The sequence below is a fragment of the Eurypyga helias genome, unplaced genomic scaffold (assembly GCF_000690775.1).
Source record: "Eurypyga helias isolate BGI_N326 unplaced genomic scaffold, ASM69077v1 scaffold32121, whole genome shotgun sequence".
Lineage (NCBI taxonomy): Eukaryota > Metazoa > Chordata > Aves > Eurypygiformes > Eurypygidae > Eurypyga > Eurypyga helias.
Genome location: NW_010229498.1, coordinates 608 through 21,697, shown reverse-complemented (window position 1 = coordinate 21,697; position 21,090 = coordinate 608). Strand labels below are relative to the sequence as shown.

The 21,090-nt window shown below is 37.8% G+C and overlaps 1 protein-coding gene across 1 annotated transcript in view; it reads right to left on the bottom strand.

The window, feature by feature from the left end:
* LOC104516185 (transducin-like enhancer protein 1) overlaps positions 1-20,457 on the bottom strand; it is a gene marked incomplete at both ends in the record, with an annotated part of 61,363 nt that extends 40,906 nt beyond the window's left edge. The window contains 4 exons of the mRNA XM_010160427.1: positions 1,226-1,300; positions 2,196-2,258; positions 20,254-20,298; positions 20,394-20,457. Coding sequence (XP_010158729.1) covers positions 1,226-1,300; positions 2,196-2,258; positions 20,254-20,298; positions 20,394-20,457 — 247 coding nt within the window. The remainder of the gene's footprint in view (positions 1-1,225; positions 1,301-2,195; positions 2,259-20,253; positions 20,299-20,393) is intronic.
* Between the last annotated feature and the right edge of the window lie 633 nt (positions 20,458-21,090).

The window sequence follows — 21,090 nt, the reverse complement described above, 5'->3', positions numbered from 1 at the left end:
GGGGGGGGGGTGGGAATGTTTATGCAAAGCTAATCTGTCAAGTGTAATAAAGCAGCTTGAATAAAATTTAAGCTGAAAATCCACTGAAGCTCCCCATTTCAGGGAGGAAAAGCTATTAAAAGGAAATGAAGGTCACCCTCCCAGTTTATTTCACCTAATTGACTGCCAATAGCTTACCACAGGCAAACCGACTGCAGATCTGCAATTGAGAAACTGATGAAAGGAGAGTTTTCAAGCTGAGGCTCATTCTTTTAATCCTCCCTCACTCCTATTTTTTTTCCCCCCATCTCCAGTTGGGATGTAATTTTAAGCACAGATGGATTAACTGGTTCCATTGTCTGTAGACGTCATTGGACTATGGCACTGTTAATCCGTACAGCAGCATGTCTAATTATCATTACAAAGTGTCTGAGAGAACTATAAAGACCAGCAGGGCATCTTCTCACAAGCAATTAACATAAATTGATAAATGAGTAATTTGAATCCGCTCAAGGTGCTCACATATGAATAAAATCAGAAAGGACAGCTTCTTGTTTCGGCTACTTCTTTCACTTAGTCTGGAAGGGCAGAAAACATGAGAAATATTCTAGACTTAGTGGCAGGGGAAATGAACTCATGCAGTGGAAGGAATGTATGGTTCAGAAAGTTCATTAATCCAAAGCAAATGACTTGTGATTGACAGCCACTCACAAGCAAGTAGCATTAACTTATTTCAGCATATTTAGAAGCACAAACTTGGTGAAAGGCTATTAGAACACTGTGTGAGACAATTAATACTACTTCAAAAGCAAGTGAAGTTTCTTTTCAGTAGCTTGCTAATTTAAAATTCATGAAAGTTTCACAAGAAAGGAAAAAGAAAGAAGAATGAGTAGTTGTACAGGCTCCAAGAACTCAAGTGTCTCAAAAAGCATGAGGCAAAGATAACTAAACCAACTGAAATACAATACCTACAAATAAACAAGCAACTCTCCTAATCATTATACTTCTTGCAGGAAAAGTTTTGTTATGCAGAGCATTGCTGCACAGTTTGATGTTCCAACAAAAGTAAACTATTAACTTCATGTCTGCTGAATTCTGTCTGAAGCAAGGCAAACACTTCAGCACCACTGGGCATCAAAACAGTATTAGACATCAAAACATTAAGCTTATTTTAAAAATAGCAAAGCAGTAAGATATGAAAGCAAGTTATACACACTGTAGGAGGTAGACCTGGAAGGCCACGTACCCCGATGATGGCATTCAGTTCAGCCATGGTCACTTGTTTGGCACGTTCTACAGCTTGGGCCACTTGCTGCTGATGCTATTAAAAGAAGAAGGGATACAGGGAGAAATTTGTGTTAAGGTATTGACCACACCAAATCAAACTAGGATCATAGACACCTGAAGAACTGGGTTTCCCTGCAGAAGCCCAGGCTACCTATTGCAAGACACCTTATGCAGGTAAAAGGTAACAGTGCCCTATCTCTCACCTGTTCAGAAGTAAACAAGAACCCTGAAAGCAGCCAGCTCACCTCTTCCCCCATGCCACTTCAATATTAATTTTCTGCCAAAAGAATAATCAGTTTCTAATTGAGTTGACATGATGATAATGTCAACTTCACATTAGTGTCAGATTTAACATTTATATACTCTGTGCCCACACAGCAAAGCCTACTGAAATTTCAAACAGGGAAAAGTGCTTCAGTGAACGCAACAAGAATTCCCAATACTCCTTGTAAACTGGCATCAAAATCTTAACAGCAGCTGCCCACAAGAGGCTATAATCACAGTCATACAGACCACATGTAGGCTTCTAACCTTATAAACAGTGTCTTGCATCTGAGCTAACTACTCACCTTTTACATTAAAAATTTGATAGAGTCTATGTAGAAAAGATAAGCATGCTTATTTCACCAGATTCACATTTGACAGCTGAGTATCAAATAAGCAGTCACCATGATTAGAAATTAAAGCATTTTGTTGCATCAGTAATATTTCAGACTCCCACTCTTCTCAGGCAATGAATGCGGCTGAGCCATTGTCACTAGTTTGGACTCAAATCTGTTAGACCGAATTAGCAGGTGGTTTGAGCACTTCAGCTAAACAGATGTTCCTTACACTTGTGTATTGTGATAAAATTAACATCTTAAAACTAGCTAATTTGCAAACAGAAAAGCAACATAATTGCACTTTAACAGCTGAACAGTTTTACTTACTTCCTGAGACAAAAATGGGATGACTTGTGCACAAATTGTATTCAATCTCTTGGCGATTTCTGTCTATAGAGGAAAAGTATTTTGATTAAAAATGTGTTTTAGGTTTCCTGTCATAGATCAGCTAGTGTACAAGATTATATTGAATTCACACGGTGCAGAAAGTAATGAAGAAATCCACATCTTCATACTACTACTAATAACAATAGTTAATATATAAGCCCTGATGAGGGCAGAGATTTAGTTAGCTACTCTAGGACATCTGCCATGTCTAAAGAACCTAATCTGTATACACATTTAGGCACAGATCTGGTCCTTGTTGTACATAGCTCATTAACAAGTAAAGCATTTTTTAAATCTACTAAGTCCAAGATAAAGCCTTTTAAAAGGTAGATTTATTGTTAGTCAAATTATCAAGCAGCATAACATGATGGTGACAGGCATGGAAGAAAAGTGTTTCTTTCATGATCAATTTTATCTGCTTATTAAAAGGTAAAATTAGCTTTCCTGACAGAAACGCACCATCAAGACTACAAAAGAAATACCGAAACAGAAGCGAGGCAGAACAGGGACAAGATTTACAGACTTGCAAAACCTCCATATTGAGAGAGACTTAAAATAATGCCGAAAAATCATCAGAAAACGTGATAGTCAATAGCAACAACTTAGTGCAAACCTTGAGTAACATCAGAACAATAATGCTAGGAACCAGCAGAGACCAGAGCAATCCTTCACTGAAAGCAGCAGAGAAGACAGCAGGAAGAAGCATTTGAGTCCCACCTGGACAACTTTATCTCCCACTTCTGCATCTCCCACTTTCGGCATGTCAACATGAACACAGGATTTCTGGTGGGGTACAAGGATCTTTTTCTCTAATTAATTGGTCTTACCTGTGCTTACAGCTTTTCAGAGGTATACATCTGCCCACCACTCCTAATTAACCTTCAAGTCTTAAGGTACTTGCACAACTCCTACAGTTTTCCTTAAAAAACATGTCCTGAGGCCACTGTTGCACAGTTGCACAAAATCAAAATTAGTGTCCAGATGTGAACACAGCCCATAGACAAGACACTCTGAAGAGCCTTTGTCAGTCTGTCATATCATTAATCCAAGTAGATACTTCATGCCTTGCTTTTTGTTTGTTTGTTTTAAGAAACAAGAAACAAGACATCCCAGTTGAAATGTTAGGCCTTCCATGAAATGACATGCATAAACCTGAGGTACAGATACACCCTTTCAAAGAAGTCAAGTGAAAACGTTGCTAACTCATCTGCTGAGCCTTTCCATCATCCCGAATTTCTTAAAAGACACTGCTACATGTTCATCCTTACACATCAGTCAAGCAGCAATTAGGATACAAAAGCCACATTCTGATTTTGTGTTTCAGCAGACAGCTGATTTGGGATGTAAATACAGCTGGGAAGCTTTAACACCTCTTTCCTCACCTCTGACAGACACAAGGAAAATAGTTGATAGCACTGGGACCTGTAAAACACCACCTGACCGAAGGTGTATTTGACACATCTGCACTGAAGTTTCGGGGAGACAAGAGTCTCTAAAGCAGTTCTGGGGTGGTTTCTTCCTAAGACAAAAAGGTTCCTGCTTCAATAAAGTCAAGGCAGTTGCTTTACAGCAAACCTTTCTCCCCCTAACCAAGGGGAACAGATCTCTACCTTTAACAGAAACAGCTGCCATGTCACACATTATCACAGCCATCCGTTTCCATCTGGGCCACGACCATACAATATCTACCTTTGCCTGTGGTCTTCTGTACATACATATCAGCAAAGGCAATACAAGGAGGTCACCAGCCCAAATATTATCAGTTATCAGACTTGACTATTACCAAATCTGTTAGTAATTTCAGTGTCTACTAACGAAAACAAAAAAACCACACACATTTGTGAGACTTTATGTACTAACAGGCATTTTTTCCACACACCTAGTATGGCTGTTCAGAAAGCAAGGCATGTCAGATAAGGAAAGGAAGTCTGTTACATAGCATCATGATTGGCTGATATTTAGTCAAGATGTTGAGGGTCCAAGAAGTTAACTGCCCTAGACCAACGAGATTACCTTTTTTTCTTCAAGACAGAAGACAAGATAAATCTTACAGGTGGTAAGAGGGGAAAGAAACAAAAAAAAGTAAAAGAAGATATACATTTGCTTTCTACTGAAAAGCTCTTTGACCTGTATAGTCTACAAAAAAAAAATTCCCTATTGTATAATATTGAAACAAGTATCCTTATTGCAGCTCAAAAAAAATTTTTTTTGAGTCTATATAAAACACACAAGTTTTACAGGAAAACACAACAATGTAGACAAGTCCCAAATATCTGAGCGTCACTGTAATAACATAGCATACAGGACTGCACACAGTATGACAAGAGAATGTATCATCATGAGAAAACTACCAATCCAAACTCAGGTTGACCAAAAAAACGAAAAAAAAAAAAAAATGGGGCATATCAACTGTCCCTCCTTTCCCGGTCAATCTTACTTTAAAATTATATTCTTGCTACTATCATACATAACAATAATGGAACTGAAAAAAATGTGTTCTTTACCAAAGGAGGGCACACTGTTGATCATATATAAAAAGCATACTTTATATTCATCCACAGTGCTAAGTAAACTTCACCTTATTTATGGCACACAGGTTTATTTTGAGATTTCTTGCTACTGTTACATGTGCCAGTTGAGACATTTACACAGAAATAAAACTGAAAATACTGTTCTACTCCTGGTAACAGAAGTCAACTTACATTTTAAAAAGCAGTTTGCCTACTACCTCTATTTTCAACAAACGAATAAAGTACTTTTATTTATTAATTATTTATCCATTGTGAGACCTCATACATCTCCTGTTTGCTGCCCTCAGACGTTTAGTTAAAACTATTCTTATTCACAAACAAGTTAAAAAAATATTTTTCTTCTCTAGTGAGTTGCAGAAGTTAGATTTTAATGCACAACTACCTAATCTTGTCCATCAGGAGCTGTAAGAGGTTGTCTTCTGAACTGAGAAAAAGCTACTTTCATTACTTAAAATCTCCATCTACGTCATTCAAAGAGTAATACATGTTCACCTTTGAGCGTAAAATATCTTGAGTATGTGTGCATATATATATATTTATTCCTGAAAGCAGAAACTTTTTTTTGAAAGAGTCTAGGAGAGCTTTGTTAATCAAAACCAGACACCAGTAATTAGTGGCATTAGGGTAAACTATATATTCTAGATCAGAGGCTCATACATTTGAAAGTCTGAAGAGACAGGTACTTATCAATTACTTCTAGAGGCCTCCCAATACAACACTGTTATTATCGAACTGCTGATCTTGAGATATGTAGGGCAGTCAGAAGAATGAATAAACACAATTTTGCCGAAAGCTGCAAACACGACCAATTCCTCATGTTCTTTGGCTCCTTGGTAAAGCAGACTGTAGAAGCCTGCATCACTCACGAAAGCTCTCCTAGCTCTACGGCAGCTCTTAGCAAAGCATCTGAAGTACCCTTAATTGTTTGTGTTCTTAATGCAGAGCCTCTTGAATACATTCATTTTTAATAGAGGACTTGAGTGTGAGGCCCATCAAAGAATGACAAAACTACATCACTCACTGGTTCTTGCTGTTGTAATGATTGTCTTTTGATTTATTTGCAAACGACAAGCTTGTCAGACCCCTGACTGAAGTGCTACCCTCCTTTCTGAAGTATCATTAGAAATTAACATGAAGGAATTCAGCTGCATTTTGTAAAATTAAGTGAAGCCAACTGATTTTTTTTATTCGTATTTTTTTTGCCTCCAATTCATATAATTAAGGACTTAAATGTTTTGACCTAACCATTGCCAAACTCAAGTGTTTCTACTTAAGTTTGTCTCTTGATAAAGTGAATTCTTAACATAATGACAAAGAACAAATCGGCCACACTAGTTACTAAATATAATATTAATTTAAATAAGTCATTTTACTAAGCAGTTAAGAGCTTATATATACAATTGTAGTGGTTTTTTCCTTTTGTATTGTTAAAAAGCATTGAAGGGTTTTCTTCTACTACTTCTTTCTAGTCTCCTCCAGATCATTTTGCATTTTGACAGACTGTACTTTCCAAAACACAAGATATACTGAAATCAGCATGATTTCTTAAACAAGTACAGATTTTTTTCACTGGAACGAAAATAAGGAAGTATAATACAAGTATCCAAACTCTAACTGTATTTTTCTCATGACACCTAACATGTATGTGTATTTTAATCACTAATGCTGGAAGCCCTAGCCTATGGGAGCCACCACGCTCACTTCTAAGTGAAGAATGTAATCTTTCTCTGAGAAGAATTAATCACCTTTCAGCCTCAGAGATTTCAGTAATAAATTTGGTTTTGCTCCAATCAGTGTGTACCATACATGTCCCAGCAGTGACTTCAGCTATAGCATCCATGGTGATCCAAAGTAAAAACTAAATCTCACAACTCATTTTTAGCAATCAGTTGTATTGTGACAACTACTCTGTTATTAGTTCTGAAATATGTCAAATCTGTCCAGGCCTACCTTTACAAAACTATGTCCAGCTAAAAATGTCCTTGTATTATCAGAAGACTGTTATTCTTTCTTGCCAACTGCACTTTCGCACTTTCTAGATCAGTACTTGAAAGCACTCTATATAAGCCTGTCTTTAAGAAGCAGTGATATTCAATCATTACATTTTTATTTACTTTAGTTATTTCTACCCAATTTTGAGAATCACATCTGTCATTAGATTATGAAGAATATATCTTAGGAACAACATGATTGAAAGTAAAGCAAGAAAATACAAAGTTCTGATGATACCAAAAAAAAGTGTGCCCTAACCCATTCCTCTAAAGCAGAAGAATCAGAGAATCAGCCTTTAATGCACAGAAAAGGATATACTGACAAATTGCATGCACATAAGCTTTACAAGGTAAATCTGAAGTGGTCTGCCTCCAGTTACACTTTCAGCACATAGAAAGCCGAGTACAACACTGAAGAACAAAATGGACTTCCTGCCATTTACAGCATGTAACAGTAATCCGCTGGGGAGTAAAGGTCAATGTTGCACTTTTGGTCATTACTGAATCATTTGAGATTATCTGTGGTGGGGATGAGAAGAAAATCGAAGGCTATGAGAATGCTGCAAATGGCTTGACCTCAGACCAATTTTCATCTCTCTCTGTCTAGCAGACATGTGGATAAAAGCCCTCCTTACGGAGCATGCTTGACCATTCTTTTAATCCCTGTTGCAAGCAAGAAATCAGTTAAACACTGTATTTCCAAAGTGCTTGGGTAAGAAACTGCAAGGGTACATGTCCACATAAACGTATCCATTTTGTATTTTCATTTTTCCAGCAGAATCATTGAAACAAGCAGTATACTTAAATGATGTATCCTTTACTCTTTTTGTGATTGAGATCTTCCATGATAACAAAAAGCACATATATTCATGGAACATTCTCAAGTAAAACATTTCACTGTGCATAGCTCTCTGCATGCTCTGTTACAACTTTGCTACAGAAAAACTCAAGCACTTCAAAAATTTGTTGCTAAGAATTCACAGGGGGGAAGAGGGGGGGAGGGAGGGTATGTTGCAGGTATAATTAAATCTCAAAACTTAAATATTCAAAAGCCTCAAATGATTAAGGCTAGCATTCTGTGAACTTTGCTGTTCATGAGTTACTGAATCCATGTTGAGCACTGAGATATGCATATATTATTAATGCCCTTTTATTTAAAACTAGTACACCACAATCTGTTTTGGCAATGATTGCAAAGGGGAAAAAAAAAAAATAAAGGCAACAGGCCATTTAAAAGTTTAGGCCCCCATAGTATATCAATGTCAAACAACAGCGTGTCAAGCTAAGATTCAATTCAGGTAAGTGCCACTGCCAAATTTTCTTGTTCCCAGAAGTGCTTTAAGATTATTTTATTGCTTAGAATTAAATTTGTTCCAACTTGCATCTCCATGACAACGTTGGCTAACCCTGCAAATCATTTGGGTAATTGGATATCTTATCTTTCTATTGCTCTCAAATCGAATGATTCTGCTAGAACTGCAGCAGCCAATCAAATTTACAGGCCTCCTGAGTAATAGACTCGCACAAGTAGCCACATTCATCTCCCCTTTACCACTGTATTAACCACCCTGCAACAAACTGTGGAAGTTGGCCTTCAAACGCTATTTTAAATTATAAACACTGTCATTACTGATATTCTCACCAATAGGAGGGGGTGGGAAGGTTTGTTCTCAACAGATTCTTGAAATTCAATCTGACAAGCAGCAATTGGTAGCGCTCATTTCAGCAACAGGAACAATCTCTGTATTTTGGGTGTAAGCTGTCAGTTTAACATGACGTATCATTATCAAATACAGCTCTCCCTCTGCCCCGCATTTGTACTACTCATTTTAATTGCAAGATCAGCCACCCACAAGATGGTGATATTGAAACCCCGGAAGACTGGCATGAAAAATCTTTAGCTATGAAAAAAACCAAAACATCACCATATTGCAAGTGGAATGGGGAGAGGAAGAGGTAACAGAAATATTTAACAGAGTAAAAACTCAAAATGATAAAGCTAGAAAATGCTAGACAGTTTCCAAAGTTTTTTTTTTTTTTTTAAATTTGGTACCTAAACTACATTTTTCTGAATCCTCTTCGGTGTCAGTTTAAATTACTGAAAGGTCATGTTAATTTAAACATAAGCTACATATGATGCACAAGTCAACAGCTACAGTTGCCAAACATCTACTAGAGGCTTGGACTTCATTCAACTGTAAAGTCAAGTGACTGGATATATTTCAGATGTCTAATTTCAATGCTTTCTATAATAATAGAGAGAGGCTGCTATGTAGCTCTCAATGAACCACTGTACACAACTGCCCATCCCATTTGCAGCTGTAAATCCTGTTGAACCCAAGCCAACTGGCAACAAAGAAGCTGTTGTCAGGATGTTAAAGCACTCCTTTCACACAACTTTACTACGTCAAGCCTCTTCTTAAACTTAACTGAACAGGACAGTTACTGCACTTCTCCTTTAATCAAACTTTAGCCCATCTTGCTCAAGCACTCACAACTACAAAAGATGTGTTTATTCAAATTCTAGTTCCACAGCTTAGTTTCCACACTAAGCTAGCTTTCAATACAAACTCAAGTTTTTAAATCTCAAAGTGAGCACACAGCTTTATTTTAATTTTAATTTTCTAGTGTACACAATTCCCACTTCTACTTAGATTCCATGAGATCCTGAGTAAATCAGATGCTGACTCCAATCCAAAAGAGAAGGTCTTGCTACCTTCACTTCCAGATGCACACGTTCTTCAAACCAAACTGGAACCACTTGGATTTGTCAACATCTCAAATATAAAGTCGAGCAGAAAACATTACTATAGGAAGAAAGGGCCAGCTTAGTAGACCACCACATCAGAAAGTCAAACAGGCTTATAGGAGGGATCCATTAGGTAGCAGAGCAGTACTAGGAGATCTGAGCTGGGAGCAGATTTCTCTCTCTTTTTTTTTTCTTGGAGCTCCCTCCTTCCCACAGGACTGCACTCCCATGTGCTCTTATACAATGCTCTAGAAGAGGAATGGTCTCCAAAATTATCCAGCACACTTTATTGGCCTTAGGGACATTAAGAACTTTGTTCTTGTGTAGTGTTATTCCTTGTCCAGAATAAGGAGAACACAAAAATAAGGTAAAAAAGAAAAGAAAGGAGGCATAAAAAAGCAGTGTATCTGTAACTGCTACATCCTTATCTGAAAAAAGCCCTTCTGGCTTTTCATTTACATTAGGACATTATTTTAAAATTACGTTCTATTTTGCTCTCTCTCCCACAAGCCACATACAAATTTCTGCAATACATCCCTGAAGAACTTGGCACAAAGACAACTTTATTGGGTTGGCAAAAGAAAGTCAGAGCTCATGCATAGCTGCAGAAGTGCCTTGAACCACACAGCTCCTAAAAATTAGAGCATAAAGTTCCCCTAACCAAGCATATATGTTCACAGTATGCAGGTCATTTACAAAACTCCGAGTCAGGATTCAGTCCTCAACAACATTCAAGTCACACTGTAAGAACAGTAGAATCTGGACTTGACTAGAACAATAAGCATGCCATCTCACAACAAATAAGACATCAAAACAAGGGCCTGACATATGGGGGGAAAATTCAACACGCTACATGCACAGGGAAAAATGAAGTTTACTTAGTAAGTCACATGCACTTTTCTATCTTAAATGTAATTTCACCATTTCATAAACACTTAGTATATCACAGCTCTGTTTCAAAAATCCATCAAGTCAGAGAAAAAAATTTAAGGCCTTAAGATGTTCATATCAATGCTTCAGGTGACTCACTAATGAACAACAAATTAAGAAGATTGGCAATTCTTGCATTAGCAACTAGCAGTTATCCACCACACCAGATTTAGAAGACAGGTAAAAACAATGGAGATTTTCACTACATGGAAAGAAAGGTTTGGAAATCTTTCAACAATCTTGGGAACATGTCAGTAATTTTCTTCCTTATTTTATTTATTTTGAATAGATCATCTGTTAACCAGAGTGTAGAAAATCTAGAATAAGATCACATTGTAATAGAGAAGAACTGATTGAAACTGTCCAAATTGTCACTCTCAATCAAATTAGTTTTTATCATTATAAACTCTGCAAACACTGGGACAGGAAAGAAGAATGAAAACCCCAGCAAGACTTCAGGAAAGTCAATGCCAACTAGTAAAATCAGATTTATAGGACCTGTTACTTGGGGGGCGGACGGGGGACCTTAAAGAGCCTCTTATCCATGAAGATGTAGGTGTAACAGAAATATAAGTGACAACTCCAATATTTTACAGCAGTAAACATCAGAATTATGCAATGCCCAAAAAAGTGAAGTAATTAGGGTTGAGGCAGATGGTGTTAACATCCTCACTAAGAATTTAACACTCACAGCACTCTTAGGAGGAACACAAACAGCACAACGCAGATAAAACTTCATGGGAACAATACGAAACTGCTTGATTATTAAACCATGTATGAATACATCCTTCTCTTCTGCAAATTAAGGTCTGCATGCATGATAGGCCCAGTATTTCCCACTAACAAGCATGGAGATCTCTTCATTTGCCCTAATCCTTAATTTGCAGAGAGCTTCAAGCTGAGAAAGACAGAATATGCCAGAGAACAGCTTCAGAACTCACTCTGCAGTGAATGGAGAAATGGACTACAAAGGAAAAAGAAGGACAGGGATAAAGAGGGATAAAGGACCATAGCATGCCTAGACATGAACATAAAGGAAAAGGAAATAATGGGCCAGGAAGGAATCTCTTGGTCACAGCAGATCAGAAGTTGAACATAAGACAACAGCATGCTGTTGCAAAAAAGGCTGCCACCACAGTAAACCATACGCTAAATAAACCTTCTATGCTACTCAGCATGGCATTTCCTTCCCTGGAGTACAGCACATATTTCAGGCACTGTACTTCAGCTGGGCAATAGCATTCAGAGAATGAACATGAGACTGTAGAGGTACACAAAACGGTGCTGGAATGCAGGGGAATGATCTGCTCTCCTTATCCACAGTGAAGAAAATGCATAGTAAAGAGCTGAAGCTGCAACAGAAAAGACTGACGCTATAACTGAAGCAGCACTTCAACAACAAGGACATAAAACCACTCTGCTACCTAGAGAGCTTGTGAGTCACCACTACAGTTAAATCCTTGCTAACAGATAGGACGAGCACCTTATCAGGAATGATACCAGTATAACCCATCCTGCTAGGACACAGGGAGGCACTAGGTCCTTTCTATGTTACGGTTCTACAGTTCATACTTCTGTTTGAAGAAACAACCCAAGAGCTTCCCATAGGCCTTGTTAATTAAAGATTTTGTGTTTGCTTCACTGGCCATTTACATCCATTATTTAAGGCCACAGACAACTATGAGTCTGCAAAGTAATGTCTGGAAGCCCTATAACCAGATACAAAAATCTAAGTTTAGAATGACCTTACACCCAAACTCACACATGAAGAACAGCGATGAACATTTTAGCTTTTTTTTTTTAAATAAAAAAAAATCCAAAACACTGTTGTCAATGGAAACTGTTGTGGCAATGCCACAAGAGAATGATGTTATTTTTCCCCAAGAAATTGTGGGGATTTCAGAAATAGGCAGATTTCCACAGATCATAAGACACGTGGTTTCAAATGTCCTTTCCTTTTATTGACCTAAAAAAAGCAGGTTTCCTTGTCGAGTTCATACTTAAAATCAAGATGCAGCTGAACAAGCATATCCATTCTTTCTCCCCTTCTCCAAAACTGAAAGCTATCTTTTTGGTTTTTTGCTTGCTAATCCACAGAAGCCTTTAAAATGGCACAAATAGAAGCGGCAGCATTTTGTTCTCTAAATCAATTTTATCCTCAGCCATCAACTAGATGTTCCAGCACAGAGAAAGAACAGTCCTACCCTTCTAATTCAAAAATCCATACTACCATTGCCCTTGCAAACTGCTCAACAAGCAGTATCGGCAATTCACTTGTGTTCTGTAATATATTTACTGCAAATCCCAACGGCTTGCTTCCTAATGCAGTTTTCTATTGTGTCTGTTCTTGTCAATAAACTGACTGGTCACCTTACAAGTAAGTTGCTTTGACCGACTGTTTACACAAACATCAAAAAGCTCCAAGAGGAATAAAGACTGAACAGGGGGAAAAAAAAAAAACCCAACAAAAAAACCCCACACACATCCATGCAGCTAGGGGAGCAAACAAAAAGAACCTAGACAACCCTACACCAAAACACAAATTAACCTCAATTTTGTTTTGTTGTCAAATGCCCAAAAAGGCTAGTTAGCTCTCTGGATTGCTTGACAAATACAAGGTATTTCCAGATAAGCAGTGCAGACACAAAGCTTACCCAACACCCCTCAAAGAACTTTAATTTGTAATTTAATCATCTGTGCTAATTTGTTCACGTCTGACGAACATAAATAAAAGGTGAAAACAACTCACCCAATCCCCAGAGATTACAGTAGTCTTAAACACTGTGCAATTTGTCATTAGCCACAGAATACTATTATCGTCATAATAAGTTCCCTGAAAACTACTAAACTGATTGATTTCCTGAACTGTTTTCTCCATACTAGAAAGTGTAACAGCTAGGCTTGCTAATAACTAAAATAATCCTGAATACTGACAAACTTAAAATACTAGCATTATTTCATAAGGTCCTATCAACCCCGTTCTATTCTAATTTCACTTAAACATACTGTGATCAAGGTTTCCAGAGAAAGAATTCCACACTGTCTCCATCTGTTTACGTGAATCTTGACACAGCAACAGAGCAGGCTGGGTTTTTTAAGTACTAAAAAAGAACATCACTAGGCCCTCTTTTAAAAAGAGACAACCTCGGGAAATAACCGACTTTGAAGCCTAGTCAGAATTAAACTAGAGTTCAGTTAAGAATAAACTCAATTTCAGCAACTTCTAATCTACTCTTCAATCATCTCCAGCACTATGCCATAAACAGGTCACCAGAGAGTTTCACTGTAAAGGGGCCTTTACTGCAATCTGTTTCATGAATATGTTCAGCAAATGCAGCCTAAAAAAAAAAAAGACGACGACAGCAAGCAGTAAGAAACCTTGCTCTATAAAAGAATTCATTCAAAGTAAGATCAGTGGCCAAAGAACTGCAAAGAGACCCTACAAGTAAGTGGGCAATGAAAAGAATTGTATGTAAACAAAATTTTCATACACTGGAAGTACCCATCCCTAGCCCCAATGTAGGCTTACAGTCATCGTTCATGAGCAAGAACACAAATGTGAAAGGTGAATCTAGCAGTTCAGCATTTCATGGCAGCCAAAAGAAATAAGATATCTGGAACTCAAGAAAAATAAAAAAGAAACATTCAGAAAACACGAATTATAATATAAATCTCTGGTTCACCTGCACCATGAGAACTGCATGTAGTTCTAGTCCCCCCATTTCAACAGGCTAAGTTAAAAATCCTAAAGGTTGGTGGAAAAGCAAGGAAGATGGTGAAAGAAGGCTACGGAATTGTGTAAGCTGGGACTGCCCAACCTGAAAGGGAGAGTTAACACAGATGAGTTTCAACAGATACCAAACTGAGTGCATTGAAAAAGCAGCTCAGCATCAATCAGTTGCCTGTTTCAAGAACTAGAGGCCATCAAATAAAGACAGTGGAAACCAGGTTCAAAGAAAACAGATACTGGTTTTCATCCTGCACTTGGGACAAGCAACATCTTCCCCACAAAAGCACAGCCAGTGTGGAAACACACTAGAGAGCTGTTTTGCAGAAGAGGGCATGGGTCTCCTAGAGGAGAAGTTGAATCAGCCCCACACCCTTGTATCGATGAAGACTACACCCCATACTGGGATGAAAACAGTATGCCCAGAACCAGCTGGTTAACTAAGATAAACTGTTCCCCCTGCTGGGCAAGAAGGAAGATGTTGCCAAACTACAGCCAGTCAGTAAGCGACATCAGTAAGATGATCAGGGAATCAGAGCACACTATGTACATATCAGCAAGAAGTTAGATTTGTTCAGTTTTAAGAGGACGAGAATTAATAGGAGAGGAGGTCTGATTGCTGACAAAAAGGTAATAATGGAGAAGACTAGGCCAGACTATTCTCACAGGCATACAGCAGAAGAAAAGGCAGGCAGTGGTCAAAAGCACAAAAAGGCAAAGTCCAAACTAGCAAAGGAAAAAACTCTTCGCAAGCAGGGTGGGTCAAACACTGGAAATTGTGGCCCAGAGATGGCACTCAAGATTACCTCCACAAAATACTTCAGATGGAAATTTGATACTTGCACAAGCACAGGTTGGAAATTCAGGTTGAAAGTGGGACCAATTGCAAGCAGTTTAAAAGCCATGGCTTACAAGTAAATGTGTTAAACTAGCTGTTTGACAAATACGTGCTGAAAAAAATCAGGAATTCTCCCTGTCAAATGTTGTTTTCCCCTTTCTGAAATGAACTATGTGAGCAACTACAATTGCTCAGATAGCTACATCCAAAGTCCAGCTAAGAAGTGTAATGCAAAAGATAAAAATAGTAGTGTTGGCCATAACTGCCATTAGATATCACTAAATCTTATTTCAAGTGGAAAGATAACCTACTCAAATTAGTCCTACTCAAAGCTGTTATCATTTTTAAAATAACAGTATCATGCAGTCTTCTGATAAGCACCAGTTAACCTAAAATTGTTTTAAAGGCTTTTACTGTATGCCAATGGTGACCTACTATCAAGGCTAGAAGATCCTATCTTCCATTTCGCACAGGAGACAATGCAATTTCACTGCTTTGATACAGACAAATGCTGGAGTATGGCAGGAGGAAAGGCAGTTCAAATGCTCAGGTTGATTTGATATAACAACTATCACAAAGAAGTGATGAGCTTTTTCCCCAGAATCTGCTGTGACAGAAGGGATACTGCACATCGACGGTGCATCTTTCCACTTACTCTTCTTCCTGCCCCAACAAATACCAGGATTATTTTTTTTTGCCCTATTTGAACTGTTCAAGTGTATCAACAGACACTTTGCAACCTAAGTTCCAGGAATGGAAGGGAAGTTTAACAGCATAGATGGTAGGAAGGAGTTTCCTCTCTCCCTCTATGGTTCTGTGAGCAATGTGGAATCCGGTAGACAAAAGTCTAAAATGCAAGATAATCAGGTAGTATTTAACATAAGTACAGTGTTTACATTGTGACATACTCTCCGATTAAGTTGTATGTGGAGTTCACATAATAGATGTTATCTGAAAATACAGTATATCTAAAAACCACATGGAGACTTATTTCACACAGTGCCCTGAATGTGTCAGATAACTCCTCAACAATAATGCTGGTCTCAAGCTTGAATGTGGTTCAAAAGTCGAGAAAGCTGAGGTCAATACTCTTGTCTTTCCTCCCCATTCAAATTAGCAACTGTAGCTGTGGTTGAAATTGGTGATACAGCTGTATTCATTTAGAAACCCAATGTTTGTAGAGTAAGTACAATTTTTTGATTGAAAACCACTATGTCCTAATCAACCTCATCATTTTCTCTTTTAAATAAAAATAGGTTTTGCATGTCTTACGTGGCATTGCTAACTGTAAAATGCTCTTGAAACACTCACTGCACACCACCAAAACCTTAGGGATTCATGAAGTTTTTCATTCCAATAAATAAATTGCAAGTCTGAAAAAAGAAAAAACTAATTTATCTCTAAATCCCTCTCAACAGCACAGCCATCCTACTCAGCAGCTGTAGGGAGGTAAGCTCCTTAATTCTCTTCTGTTTAACCTACTCCTGAAGACTGATGGCCTAATGAGATATCAGTAGATGATTCTGTCCTTCGCTGTATGGGTCTAGAAGTGATTCCACAAAACAGTCCCAGACAAACCAGACATTAACTCTCATACAATTAGTTAACATAACGCAGTCTGGAAGTTTATATACTTTTCTACAAGATGCAAGGTACTGAGTGACAGGTCTGCCTCCAGGCGGGTCACAGAGATCACAATAACCCACCCAAAGAGAAGGAAACCTAGATGTTCACCTTTGGGAAAGCAGAAACCCAGATACTGTAGTGGTTTATACAGTCTGTCAGTTGGCTCACCAGTGATGAATTTTTCTTTCTTTGGCTGCCTGCCACTGAACAAAAGCTAATCTTGCACCTAAACAATCTAGGCATTAAACACACAGAAAGCCTTATCTTCTGACTTATGACAGAAGATGACAGACAGAGCTGGTGAAAATAAAGAGGCACTGCCCTAATAGTCAAGGGCAGCAACCCTTTAAGTACAGCGTGATTTTTAACACCCAACCAACTCTACATCTTGGCACTAACAGTTGATGCATTTGCTTTGCCAGCCATACATGTCACAGTGGAAAAATCTGACTTCGACAGTCTAACACAGAAGAGAAACTTAAGACCACACAAAACATCCTTATTCATTCTGTCTCCTTGACACATATGAAAACGATATCTGAATCGAGTGCATCTATCCTAAACAAATCCTCAGGTGCTTGTTTCTGTATGCAAAACTTGGTAACCATTCACCTTAAAATATTATCTCTGAAAAAAGTACAAGAATGCACACATAGCCTCTAAAGAACTAAGATTTTAAATTCTTTAAAAAAGAAAAACCACACACAGAAACAAGACCAAAAAAAACCAAAAGCACCTACAAACCAGCCACAAATATTATTTCCTGAGCGCTGTTCAGCCAGCAGGTTGAAATGCAGCAGCACCTGGATTTAAGCACACAGTTATGCAATTAAATACTGTAAAATACCAAAGCTAAATTTGTGACGGAGCCTTACCATGGCCATTTCTGGATTCAAACATATTCAAGCAGAAAAGTTCTGCAGTACAGCTGTTTGTGTATGTTAAGTTCACCTCAATTAAGTCTGTTTATGGCAACATTCAAAGCCTGACTTCATTTTAGTCGAACTGCAATAGACTACCAAATCAAATTAAGAGGGAACTGCTGATTCAACTGTATCAGTGCAAGAAATCAACTCTTTCACACGCAAGCAAACTGCAACTATTTTGTTTTATCAAAGTGACTCGACTCTACCTTAACAGCGATGTATCCACTACACTGCCTGAAGAAACACTGCTGCAGTGTATTTTTTTTTGTTTTGTTTTTTTGTGTGTGTGGTTTTTTGGTTGGTTTTTTTTTCCAATCAGCAGCCCAAGCACTCTGAAGGGCTTCACACAGAGCAAGTGCAACATCCACATAGGAGGTAGGCCTTAAAAACATTAAAGCTTGTTCAGTAGAAGCTTTCCCCATCACTGCATTTTTCAGTAACAAAGATGTTGTCAGAAATGACAATTTTTCGTGTCCCCTGATGATGCCTTGCTAGCATTTGGTTATAAGCCATAAAGCAGGAATAATTTCAGCCTGTCAGGAGTCTAGCTAATGCCCAGTTTTCCCCTAGAGAGAATTCCTGTCAAATGTAATGAGAGCTCCAAAGGCCCTCTCTACAACATAATGAGCACTTAGGCCATGCTGGTGATCAGCCAGCAAAAAGCATCAATTTGAGCCTGGCTACACCCTTGGGGCTAGACATCACCAGTTTTAATAAGAATTATGATTACTATCTGCCAAAAGCCTCCTCAGAACTTACCGTTAGCAGCAGAAATTCAGAAGAATGTCATTGGTAGATGACAGGAAACAAAAAAAATCCTAAGACCACCTACATACTGAACTGTAACACCATTTGGCATCCTCACTACAGGCACCTAAATCAAGAGTCATTAACAAGAAGGTGCTGCTTTTATTGGAAATCAGAATTACTCAGCATCTAAAAGCATAGTATCAGAGACTTGCATCCAGGGAAATATATTTCTGCCTTCAAAAAAACTTATTCTTAACAGCATACACAGAGGAAGTGTACTCTCCCAGCTAGAAAAAAAGAGCATAAGTATAATGCTCTGTCATAAATCTTAAAAGCTTCTGCAATATCACTGCCTACTGGGTATGTAATTATAGTTGCCATACATACAGAACATTAAACCCTTGCAATACACAGATGTTAAGGTCAAAGTGGAAACCTCTGTTCTGACACTCTTTAATCTTGTGGGCTTAATTGATTTTATCTAAAGTTAATTCCTAGTACATTTACTGAAGTCACACACCCTCTTAAAAGATCTTCTGAAAAACGACATCTATTTTGCTCCAAATGAGGCTCCTATACAGATGTTGGCTTCCGCATAGGTTACAGTGTGCCCAAAAGTTGTTTAGGAAAAAAAAAAAAAACCACCACAACATCAAAGAAAGAAATCTTCAAGTGACAAAGCCTGGAAAAGCCACTACACACAAAAACTGATGCTCTTCTTAAAAAAAAAAAAAAAAGACACAAGACGACTAATGCACCTATGGTACAGATTCAAGTCAAACGCTACTCTAGTTGTTGTTCTGTTTACCTATTCAGTGCATTACTTAAAAAAAAGAGGTTGTCATATTTCTTCTTTTACCAGCATTTTGGATTCAAACAAGTGTACCTCTAAAAACCAAGTGAATACCTACCCAGCTTTGCTGACAAAGTTATCATGGAATTACTATACTACCTTACCAAATGCAATATTTTTAGGGGAAACAAAACAAAAATCAAAGAGTTCAGAGTTACAAAAGAAAAATTCAACTCTGATTCACTTGCTTAATGAAAGTCTTTGAATATACTGAAGATCCGAAGCCTGAACTAATCAATTTCTTCGCTGTGCCCTAGCCAGTCAGCCATGCTCTTTAATTTAATGAAACAAGAGTTTTAGATGAAATAGCACATACACATCACCAAAGAATTGTATTGTTGCACTTTGAAATGTGTCCAACTGTGCAACTTCATCTAATGATAATTTTTTTTAAGAGGCCATCGATTTCTGAAAGACTTATTGTACCAGCATCTTGATGAAAAAGTGAATGTCAGCATATCTACAGAATACTTACACCCTGCCATTAATGCTTTATTTGGCAGACAATGACTACTCAATTGAGGGTCCTCTGGGCTGAGCAATCGTTTAGCTTTTCTTCTCTTATGAGGTCCTTAGTGTCTTGTTCCAGTTCAATACTCTTTTTATTCACCATTATAGTGGCCATAAGTGTGAATTTTATGGGAACTCTGCAAACTCATAGTCATAACTACAGCTTTCCAAGTCACTAATCTTTTCATACCTTTAAATGGCAAGGATTTGAGCAACCATCACTACATATGCTACACATGCATAAGACCAGTTCTACATATCAAAGGCCCTACCACCAACAAAAGACAACAACATAAAGCAATGATTTATAGTTTTTGAAACCACGGACACAAGATCTTTCCTATTTTTGCCAGTGTCTTTTAGGACCGATACCAAGGAAAGTCTTGTCACTCAATCTAATCTATACCTCATTTGACAGCAGGTAGGCAAAGGTTTACTAATCACGGCTACAAATCAGCCTATTGATTCAGTGACATGATACAGTCACCCGAACATAAACAAAACAGCTGCATTTAAATGCATTACACAGACCGCAGGTTTTGTGGTTTAGAAAATAAAATCCCTTACCTGTTTGTGCATTTCAATGTTTAATCCATATGACATTTCATAATACTGCAAATAAAGGAGCATACATTATTTTCTTATGCTGGCTCACATTGTATTAGGAGGTATGTTTCTAAAATACAGCAAAACACAAGTGTACTTACCATCACATAGTGCCTCTGCATTTCTGTCTTTTCGCTTGCCAGTTTCTCACATTCCAGTTTAAGGCTACAAAATAGATCACACTTCAATGTAACAGTTACACCATTCGTTTTGACATATACCCACTTTATTTGTATTTTGACAGAAACAGCTAATTAAAAAAAGCTCATAAACTAACATGCAAACACAGAAAGACTTGATTCATACTCTAAATACAAAGGCTTAACAGGAAATTCAAGACTTATTTCACGGGTGCTGCATTCTGTCTCCAGAACCCAAACATATCCAATCGGTGTGCTTAGACAAAGAGCTGCTATGAAGCGCTACAATTTTCAAGGATCTGAATTCCTCCAAACTACTTCTCAGTAGTAAAATGAAGGTACTTCTTTGTACACAGCTTTTAGTAAATTACTGCCAAGTAATACCACTCCTGTTTATAATTACAACTGGAGTATGTCTATGATTCTTCACCTTGAAAGTATTTTCTAACGAACGTTACCATGCCCATAGCTTCAAAATCAGTAACTTTGACTATCATTTATTACAAAATTCATTTTCTATTTTTGTTTTCATAAATGAGAAGTTGCATTTGGCACTTGCATATCGCATCACTAACAGCAGCATAATCCTGACTTCTTTCACTGAGGGCAAATGCCTTTACATTCCCTTTGCTGCCTGATTTTTTTTTTTTTTTTTGAG